Below are 11516 nucleotides of genomic sequence, written 5' to 3'. Positions count from 1 at the left end.
CGAAGAGTGTTGTTTATGCTTTTCGCCAATAAAATAGGATTTCAAGATGCAAAATGGATAGTTTAAGATTTTCAATTAATTTTCGAAAGTGTATCTACATATCTGACGTCCTAAGTGACCAATCAAAATTTCCTATGGAAATTTCAGCAGTTCGCGCTGTTTTGGAAGGAAAAACATGGCAGATGATAACGAGCAGGTATGTAAAAATTTTTTAAGAGGATACATTTTGGGAAAAACCGTAAAATTGTTACTCTTGTAACATAATTGTGTAGTTGAATAGCATAGCTTTATACGAATGGAGAATATTGTTAAATTAAAATTTTAAGGATACGTATATTTTATATTTGAATTGTGTTTAAATAATGGGTGTTAACCCAGCGGAAGTCGCACCAAGAAAAGTTACTAGAGTCGGCGCGTGGGGTATCACATACCCCAATATTTAAAATGCGGTAAAAATAGTTTTATTTAGTTTTAAAGCTGTTTTTCTTGTTCTCGTGTATTATAAATACGTGAATAATAATTGGGTCTCAAAAATTAATTTCCAAAATAATCTTAGAGTTAAAATTAAGATAAATGAAAAAAATAAACATCGTGCCTCTAAGTTTCATTGCATCTCTAATACACAATGCTTATTTTATTTCTTTACACTTTGGACGAAATACATTCATGTATTTCATTCATGTACATTTGAGCGTAAGGTGCATTTGCCCCTCGCTCCCTATTTTAACTTCACTAATATTTCTCTATGCTTGATCAGATAGCCTGGCTCAGTAAAAGTAGGCGGCCAGTGCAACTCTGATTAAAAATCTAGTTATAACCACGTGCAGTGCTGATAAGGACCACGTGTTTCTGTGACTCCTTCTCCTATTTTCTTCTTTCTATGTATTTCTTTCTCCTGATGAGGAGGGACCTTTAGCTGCCCTCGAAATCAATTGAGTGTTTCATTATACCTACGCTAAATACAAGGTTGTTTTTTACGATTTTGATTGTCACATTAGCGTGTTTCTCTTCTAGTCTATTCTAGTCTATATATTCATGTGTTCTTTTCACGGAATGTTTTCACATTTTAAACATTGCATTCACGTTCTTCTGTCCTTGGCACAAGGGCAATTTATCACATCTTTCACACTTAGTTGTTTCGAATTTCATGTATTCGTTTTAATTCTTCGTCGAAACTTCTGCTTTTGTTTTGCATGCAGTACGTCAGTTTCTTGATAAAGTATTTATCTCTCATTCTTTGTTCAATATGTCATTAATTGTAATGTTAAGTTTTTCAAAAACAGACTTCTGTTTCTAGTTGGTGGATTGTTGAATATAATAGACTTCAAGCATTTATTACAGTAACATTCAGTGCAGGAAAGAAAATTACCTTTGTCCACCTTCTGGTATTTTATCCCCCATATCTACTGCTCCTTTAGTCATATTATAAAAACATATAATTCCTGATGTTTTATTTTCTCCAATAATATCATCTTTAGTATGATCATTATATGATGTTGAAAGCATAAGAACAGTTTTTCCTTTTTTAGGAACATTAGGAATTAATGTTTTATCTTTTTCGAAACCAAAACAGTGCAGAAAATATTCCTAGTTTCATCTTCAGTTTTCGAAATGCAATCTTAATCGCTTTCAAATATTTCTAATAAATCTCACAGGCGTTGCATCTCTAATTCATAGGGAGTCATTCTTTTTACCATGATGCGGTTAGAAATTTTTAAGAATTTAATGTCAAGTACTTTAAAATCACTTGCGAGTAGAAATATTTACTCTTACACTCTAGAAATAAATTTCTGAACTAAATATTTAGTCAGAAAAACACTTACGTGGACAGGCGCGTGGGGTGTGTCATAACCCAGTTCCAACAAAATACCGATAAATCTTTTTCTGAAACACACAGGCAAAGAAAAAGTGGTTCTGAAAGTCAACCACAACTAGAAACTCAGCTACTGAATGCAGCACAGAATTCCAGTTTCACAAGTTAGGAATATTCCACTTTTATGTAGGGGTGGGGTATGATACACCCCACGTGCTTTCTCGCGGGTTAAATTTAAACGTGTTCAAGTAACTAAAAAAAGTACAAAAGTGACTTAATACGTTCACCTTTTGGGGGGGGGATTCACATGTCCCAGTGATTCTGAAAATAATGATTGAAATGCAATCGAAAGCTGACACTGAAAATAATGATTGAAATGTAATCAAAAGCTGACACTGAAAATAATGATTAAAATGCAATCAAAAGCCAGAAACCCAGGTTATTTTATCCCAGATGAATTTTGCGAACTATGTAATAAAATAATAAACAGTCATGTATGATACAGTGCAAAACAGTTTTTACGAAGTGAAATTTAGCACAGTGCACACAGAAACTAGTTTGAGATTTAAAAATCAGATAATATTCAAACATGGACAGATTTTCTTTTTCTTGAGAAAAGCTAATGTGGGTGTCTCTTCTTCGGGAGGCCAAAAAATTCTGAATTACATTTGGATCACATTATAAACAGAACTCGCCCAAATGAAAAGACATGACTTTATTTTCTTAATTTGAAGAAATTTTTTCTTAAGAGAGACTGGTACAAGCCTCCTGCAAGTGCACATTTTTCTAGTAAATCACCAATCTAACTTTAAATCTTAGACCTTCAACTTAAGTTGAGACAAACATTCCTTGACCAACAATGAAATTCAAACATTCTAGTAGATATATATTGTTAAAATAGAGAACATCATACCTAGAGTTAATTAAAAAAAAAAAAAAAAATTAGGCCTTTAAAGAAAAAAATTGATAAGCCCAGAATTAAAATTGATCGTGGCTGTGTATGACTGTCAGTGCATGAGATTGTATTTAATTAATGTCATTTATGAAATTAAATTATCTTATTTTTGATAAGAGATCGATAAAATTCTTGAACAGATGTCTGGGCTGATATGGATATCATTTTTCTGTTGGAAATCCTTCATATTCAGCCCTTTTTCTGATATTTTGAATGCATTTTTTTATAACCTAGTAATTCGCTTCAGCATTTTCAAAGATATTTGTTGAAACTGTCTCAATCTCTTCTTGTAAGATTAGCTTCAGTTTTTTTCAAAAATGCTTTTGATTCTCAAATTCCAAAAGATGTTCAAACATGAATGTCTATTCTACATGAAATATTTTCTTTAAGTTTATCTAGCTGGGTAAAAATGTACTTTTTTACAGTGGGAATAGATATAAACTGGAAGTGAGTGATGAACTTACGTTTTCATTATTGAAAGCAGATATGAATATTTGAATGGTTCCTAAGACTTAAATTCTACAAAGGGAAATGTTCATCTGTAGCATTTGATTTATGAATTAAAACGAAGAATAAAATCACATGACTATTGCATAGTTATAGCTGATTTATTTTATTTTTTTATTCTTTGTTGTTTTATTTTTAATCATTTTTAATTCTGATTATCAGAAAGCAGTAAATATCTGTTTTAATATAGTGCTGATTAGATTTATGGTATAACAAATTTTAATAATAGATTGATCTAACTAAAAGCTTCTGTACTGTTAGTAGTAACTTTAAATGTTTACATACTTATTTCTTACATCTTTCCATAGAATACAATATAAAAAATGCTTCTCATGTGAAACATTTACTGTATAGCCTTAAGCATCTATTGCAATAATTATCTGGTGTGAGTTTTGAAAGAAAAAAAAAAGGAGCTAGAAGATTTAAATCATTTGTGAAACTAAATAAATATATTATCCTGGCAGTCGTGAAATTCAATTTAATGTCAACTAATGATAAACAAGGGTTACATTCATAACTTTTGCACTTTAAAGTGATGTGACATTGATTCTCGATAAGAGACTTATTTTGGGGAACAAGGATATAAATGAACTGTAATTGCTGCATTTATTTCTTGCATTTTGAAAACAAGACTCGTAGGACTTGCCTTTTACAGAACAAGAAGCAGTGTATAATTCTGAAAGTTATATAGATTGGAATAGATACATGTGGGAAGTTTATACTCATAGTTCTAAACGGAGCTTCTGGTAAGGATCTAACAAAATAGTAGAAATCATCAAAAGCCTTTTTATGAAGCATAAAAATTGAGCGGATCAAATACTAATTGCAGCAAAATTTGAAATAGGGTGCACTTTGATATTTTTGGCAAATTTTGTGATGTCAAAAATGTTGCCAAAAACAATATTTCCAAGATAGCTGTCATTCGAAACAATGCCAAAAGTGTATTTTATAGTAAACAACAAAAGTACTTAACCTTGTGTATTCTTGGCTACGTCTCATCATCAGCATCAGATATCTGCACGTACATGATGAAAATCTTGTAGTCCCGGAATTGAACCTCCTCCTTCTGATCCCCGTATTGATGACGCAACATAAACTCTGCAAAGTAGGAATACAAAATCCCATCCGACTGTTGCTAAAGACCCTGCTTATGAAAACTCGTGCTTAATGTAGGTCCACATTCATTCAGTGGTGTTGGTATAAACGCCAATATGAGAGCGCCTTCTCACGACTAACCCGCTCGTAACCATACAGTTGATCCTTAAGCTTGATCGGATGCATATCTTTTGAATAAACTTGACATTTATAGTGAGAAGTAATTAAATCTTTATTCATTCATCAATCAGTTATAGCTCTCCAGGGGTGTAGTTAGAGTTTCCAGTGCCTGGGTACAACTGAAGAATCCCTTTCTGAGTGACAAGAATGGAAAACATTTCATTAAAAAATTTCGCAGCATCAATTTGGTGCCCCTTGGATGCTGCACTCGGGGACAGATGTCACCCCTTGCCCCACCCTAGCTACGCCACTGTAGCTCTCTTTTGCTCTAAATCATGAGGAAAATGAATATTTATCTTAACATACATACTTCTTTGTGGAAATGGCAGGACAATGATTAATTAGAACCGCCAGCTAATGAAAACTTAAGATTAATTGATGACAATTAAAATTCTAGTAATTCAAAATATGTTATTTGTAGTACACATGTACTACACATTATATAATCCTCAATCACTAAACTAAGAATTTCCAGTCAGAATTAAACTTAAGAAACACATTGGCATATTTAAAAAAAAAAAAAAAAAAGGGGGGGGTCTGCTGTAACTTTGGGAAAATGGAGTAGATGCTTGTAGCTGCATCAGTATTTGCTGCTAAATGAAAGGGCACCCTTTTCTACATTACAACCTTTGCTTATTAGGTAAAGAAGTGTCAGTTCCTGCAGAATTCTCCAGAAAATATTTCTTATCAGGTGGTAGGAAAGCAGCTGTTAGTTGTCTTGATTTGGTCAGTTGATATTAAGGTTTGTGTAATATATTTTTGGTTCACACACATTTATTTTTTTTTAATAAAGTGTTAATATGCTTTGGTTTTTCTTTGTATATCAAATCTTCAGTTATCTTTTATACTTGTACTTTCGTACACTTTTGACGTCAAGTCCCGCGTAGCCGAAACATAATGTGATTGGGACTTAACAGTTATTTTATATATAAGTTATTTTGTGTAACATATAATGTGTTGATGGTTTCTATGTAATAAATTAAGTTATTTTCAGTCTGCAGCTAATGCTGTGGAAGAGCCACTTGATTTGATTCGTCTTAGTTTGGACGAACGTATATATGTAAAGATGCGGAATGAAAGAGAATTACGTGGAAGGTTGCATGTAAGTAGAATAATGCATTCTTTCTTTTATATGTGCTGAAAAGCTCTTTTAATTATCTGTTATACCTAGTATAGCAGCTATGTGAATTTCTCAGCTTTATTATGAAAAAATTCTTAAATCATTAGTTGGTTCGATTTTGATTGGTACTTGTGGATCTGTTTGGCAACCATGATAAATTGCTTACAGTGATAAAGGTTATCATTATACAGTGATAATGGTGTGATGCCTGATTTTAATCATCTGATTAAACTCAGATATACTCAGTTTTTTTTTTTTTTTTTAGTGATGGGAAATATGTTAAAATCATAAAATCAAAGATTATGATAATCTCTAATACTTTCAAAGAGATATTTATTATTGAATGTAAAAAATCATTTTTTTTTAAGAAGAAAAGGTAAAAGTTTACAATTGGGTGCACCTTGTTTTTTTTTGGGGGGGGACGGTTCTTTCTTTTCTGATGCCAAGATCAGCACCAAGAAGACGCAATTTCAAGATGGCCACTACACAAAACCTAAATAAGAAGTCGGAGAATTGCACAAACTCAGCATTGCACACTGCCTTGACTTTATTCATGTGCATGTTGATCTATTTTCACTTAAAAAAATTCAGGAAGCTAAAACCAAATTAAAACTATCATGGCAACCAGAAATGAAGTTTCATTAACAAAACTGAACAAAAGTTGTCGCCAGTCGAAGGGGCATCTAATTCTGCACTAGAGCTGAAGAAAAATTATTTCAAATATTTAAACAAGCCATATTAATGAAATGGAAAAAAGTGCATTACTTTTATGTCCGATTGGAAATCTGATGATATGTACACTAATTCAAAACACATGGTTCATGACCTAATGCTATAAAATACCAGCTTCTCAATAATCTAAAATTGATCATCCAATTTGGTAAATTTTTTTGGTACTTCTTTGTTATAGCTGCTCCCAACCATATTTAACGGTTGTAGATTTTAGACATCTTGCAGGTGTAGGCTGTAATTTTGCCAAGCTCATGAAGCACGAATGTAAAAATAAACCAACACAATATACTATAATGACAACAATAATACTCACATATCATTTCCTAAGAATCCTTCTTTTTATTATTATTATTTTGTCACATATAATTGTGCCAGTCAACTGCAGCACTTCCACAAATATTAAAGCTGTTTGTTACTCCATTTCATGGATGTCAACTCCTCTGCCCCAAAATACATAGATCCATTAAAAGTGACCAGTGGCATAGCTATGGTGAGGCAAGAGGGGACATCTGTCCTCAGGCGCAGCATCCAGGGGTGCCAAAATGATGTTATAGAATTTTAGAATTAAATGTTTTTCATTCTTGATATTTTTTACCTTCTTCAGAAGAGGGCACAAAATCTTCAGTTGTCCCCGGGCACTGAAAACCCTAGCTATGGCTCTGAAAGTGAAAAATGATATCCTGGAATTGCTGAACAAATACAACATGAAGGCCCTTCTTTTTGTAATTTTTAACATTGCTTTTCCAAATAGTTTTGCCATTTTCATGTTGTGGCTATTTTTAAGTATTCGTTTGTTTATGTGAAAGACCTCTTCTTGAAAAAATGATATGGCATCCATTAGAATTTACCGAGTAGTTCCTCATTACTTGGTAAATTAAAGATTGTTAACATCATATTCACATACACAAAAATAAATAATGAATATATTTTTAAATAAACAATACAAATTTTAAAATAATAAATACAATAAAAATAAAAAAATGAATGGACACAGACAATGAATATAAGGACACACTGTGAGAGCAAAAATGCAACACAGTGCTAATATACGATTATGTGGCGAGGTAATAAGAACACGCAGCCAGTGTTAATATTCGATCACGTGGGGAGGTGTAATAACAGGCAGCCAGATTTTGCTGAGATATCTGAGCTGATTGGCAAATCAGTTTTCGAGGCTGCTGTAACAAAAAAGGTACATTTTTTTTAACAATACAAATGCATCATTTTGCGAGATGTATTCTAGATATGTCTTCATCTGAAAGTGAGTTATACTAAAGAAAAAATAAAGAAATGCAACTATGAACTGCCCAATAATGAAACAGTATGTGTGATTTCAAATGCTTGCTTTAACAGCTACAGTCAGCCGATAATCTATTTGTATATTTATGCAATAGATAGAACTCTACATTTAGTGGAAACAATTTACACTCATGTCTATAAATTAAGGATAATTCGGAGTCATGCGGAAATCAAACTCTAAAATAAATATATCACCTGTAAAATCACTACACACATCTTCAAGAATCATATGCAAATTTCAGGAAGTAACCAGATGACACCGATGGTACGTCACAATGACGAGAGTGTAAGAGAGTGATATATAAGGAATACAGGCAAAGAAGTAAAATTGTTCGCAGGCGCTTTATAAGCATTTCAGTGCAATAACCAAATAGTTATGACACAAAGGACGCATTTGGATGATTTTTTATGTGGTAGAATTATCGGCCGTCTGGAATGTGGGCGCACCCAACTGGAAGTATCAGACGAACTTGGAATTGCCCAGAGTGTCATCTCCAGGCTTTGGCAACGATTCCAAGATGATGGTAATGTGAGTAGACGTTACAGCACAGGTCACCCCAGAGTTACAACGCCGAAGGAGGACCGATATTTGGCAGTTGCTGCCAAAAGAAACCGGTGGAGCACAACCTTAGACCTGTCTCGTCAGCTCTCTTCAGCCACTGTTACGACAATTTTAAGGCAGACCGTGTACAGACGCTTAGGGCAGATTGGTCTATATGCTCGTAGACCTGTCAGATGCATTCCACTTACTGCAACTCACTGTTGCCTGCGGTTAGCCTGGAGTAGAGAACATGAATTGTGGAACCACAGCAGTAGGCTTGTGTGATGTTTTCCGACGAGTCCAGGTTTAGCTTGCAGTCTGATTCTCGCCGGACTTTCATATGGAGAGCTCCTGGTACCACCAAGAAAACATCATTGAACGAAACCGTTACGGTGGTGCAGGAGTACACATTTGGGGTGGAATTATTCTGGGTTCCAGAACCTACCTGCATGTTCAAATTGGAACCATGACAAGCCAAATCTATCGGGACGTCATTCGGGAGCAACATGTACGTTTGTTTCGGGGCGCACAATTTGTGTTTATGGATGACAACGCCCGTCCTCACCGTGCAAACATCGTAAGCGAATGCCTTCAATCCTAGGATATCACCCGTATGGACTGGCCAGCATTCTCACCGGACTTGAATCCAGCACAAGTGGGATATGCTTGGCCGACGAGTTGCAGCTCGTCAACCTCCTCCTACATGTGTACCGGAACTTCGGAGAGCATTGCGTTTTGAGTGGTGTAATATTCCCCAAGATCAGATCGATAATTTGATACTCAGCATGCGTAGGCGTTGTACGGACTGTATTGCATTGTCTGGGAGACCTACAATGTATTAACAATTATACCAACCATGTAATATTGGTTTTTTTGTAAATAGGTGTTTTTTGTAATTTGCTCCAGGGAGAAAAAATCGCTAATTTTTTTAATAATATCAAACATATAGCATCTTTTTTTGCTCTTTACCTTTTGTTTGATAAATAAGCTTTACAAATAAGTCAAATTTGTTTTACTTCTAACTCTTCCTTTGCCTGATTTTGCATTATCCTTAATTTATGGACATGAGTGTATATATCATTAACATTGCATAGAAGTAAAAATTTAATTATCCTCGCTGTGGATAGCATTAAAAGAAGTGAAAACCAAATTTAAATGTAAAATTTAAAGCTTTGTAACTGATAACACAAGAAATATTTTCAGATTATGGACAAATTGTAGGTGCATGATGCATTGGCCATTCAATTTCCGAAATCGTCAGACATGCTAGGATTTTCAAGGTTGGCAGTGTCAAGAATACGTGGATGGTGGACAAAAAAAACTAGTGCTCGGACAAACTGCAAAGGACAATTAACCTTGACAGTGCTTGGTGAGAGATGGCTCAGCGTTTTGTACATAGCCAGCGGAGCCAAACATTAGCTCAAATTACCACCCAGTTGAATGACTGTGCCAGTCATACAGTCAGTAAATGGACTGTGCAATGCTAGCTTCACCATGTGGGTTTCAGAAGCCATCGACCTACGAGAGTACCATTGCTCAATGCTCACCTTCGGGCTGCACGTCTTGCCTGTGCAAGAAAGGAAAGGAAACGAGTAGCATGGAGTGATGAGTCTTGATTCCAACTACTTAACGCCTACGGCAGGCTGAGAATATGGCGTGAGGCTCATGAAGGATCCTGTATGCCAGGTTTGAACTGTACAAAGGCATGGTGGCTCAGTCATGGTCTGGGGTGTTTTTTCGTGAAACTGTTTGGGATCTTTGGTGCATGTACCAATATCATTTAGTGCAATTCGGTACTTAGATTTGCTGGGTCATCACCTCCATCCGTTTATGCTGTTCTGTTATCTGCATGATAATGGAGTTTTCCAGCAAGACAACTGTACTAATCACAAGTCCCGGTTGGTTACTGGCTGGTTGGATGAGCATTCCTCTGACTTTTCTGTCATACATTGGCCACCTAGAAGCCCAGACTTAAATCCTATTTAGCATCTTTGGGATGTTTTGGAATAAGGCGTGAAAGGCCATCACACAGCACCAACGAACCTTACTGAATTATGGATGGCTTTAGCTAATATTTGGCAAGCCATTCCCATGGAACATTTTCAGAATCTTGTTGAATCTGTGCATTGTCGTATGGCAGATTTATTAAGGCTAGAGAAAGCCCAACTCGTTACTAGGTAGGTATCCCTAATTCAGTAGCACTTCAGTGTAGTTATTTGAGTAACTTTTAAATTCTTATACTGTTAACAATGTTAATTCTTTAGGTTTACCTTTTGCTGTTTATGTTTTATGCAAGTTGCTCTCTTATTTATTATTATTATTATTTATTTTATTATTTCAATATATATATATGCTGAGACAGTGATAAATTTTACAAAATTGCCAGCTGGGGAATGCTGAGAAAATCCCCAAACAATTTATGGTACTTGCGTATTAATGCAACCAGGCCAAAATTCGCATAAATCGCCAAATTTGGCGTCCTTACTTACGGCAATCCTGCGTGTTATACGTAGTTTTGTAAAAAGAATTTATTTGTAAAAAGAAAAAATAACACTGGGCGTGTACTACCACAGCAATGGGTTTTCAGCGGAATTTGCCGAGATAAGAAAGAGACTTTTTTGGTTACTGTACCTAACAGAAGCGTCGTTACCCTCATGGAAAAAATTTGCGAAAATATCAAGGAAGGAAGCATCATTTATTCGGATTGCTGGAAAGGATATAACACAAGTGAGTTCGAAAATGCTGGATTTCTGAATGTAACTGTTAATCACAAATATAACTTTATGGATCCCAACACGGGCGTTCACACACAACATGTAGAGCACATTTGGGGCTCAGCCAAATGGCGCAACATAAAACAGAGAGGAACAGCCCATCATCATCTTGACTCATACCTTATTAAATTTATATGAAGCCAAGCTCAAGCTGTTAATGGCGAAGACGGTTTTCAATCAGTGCTAAAAGCAATAGCCAAAAGATTTCTGCCGAAAAAATAATTCTGCAACTTATTCAAATTCGAAACCGGAAGGGTTTAATTGCTATTTTATAATTTAAAACAAAATAATATAAAAAACTGTATTAAAAATTATCTGTAATTAATAAATGTACATTTTCTTTCTATTCATACTTTTTTACTCAAACTTACAAATCGCGCCAACCTGATTGCGATAATACGTAAGTACCCAATTTATTTGTAACACCATTAGAGGGTGCTTCTCATCTATCTGTATGCTGAGAAAGTTAAATATTTTAAGCTGTAACTAATTAGGAAAGT

At 34.7% G+C, this 11516-nt stretch overlaps 1 protein-coding gene across 1 annotated transcript in view; it reads left to right on the top strand.

Annotated features, from left to right (window-relative positions):
- The first annotated feature begins 43 nt into the window (after window positions 1–43).
- LSm3 (U6 snRNA-associated Sm-like protein LSm3) overlaps window positions 44–11516 on the top strand; it is a 32188-nt gene continuing 20715 nt past the window's right edge. Inside the window, exons 1-2 of the mRNA XM_085810397.1 lie at window positions 44–196; window positions 5545–5652. Coding sequence (XP_085666523.1) covers window positions 176–196; window positions 5545–5652 — 129 coding nt within the window. The 5' untranslated portion in view covers window positions 44–175. The remainder of the gene's footprint in view (window positions 197–5544; window positions 5653–11516) is intronic.

Source organism: Stegodyphus dumicola, chromosome 2 (genome assembly GCF_044657685.1).
Source record: "Stegodyphus dumicola isolate Sdum_Otavi_A_Nest chromosome 2, ASM4465768v1".
Taxonomy (NCBI): Eukaryota; Metazoa; Arthropoda; class Arachnida; order Araneae; family Eresidae; genus Stegodyphus; species Stegodyphus dumicola.
Note: the sequence above shows the minus strand (reverse complement) of the source record. Positions and strands in the feature narration are given on the sequence as shown.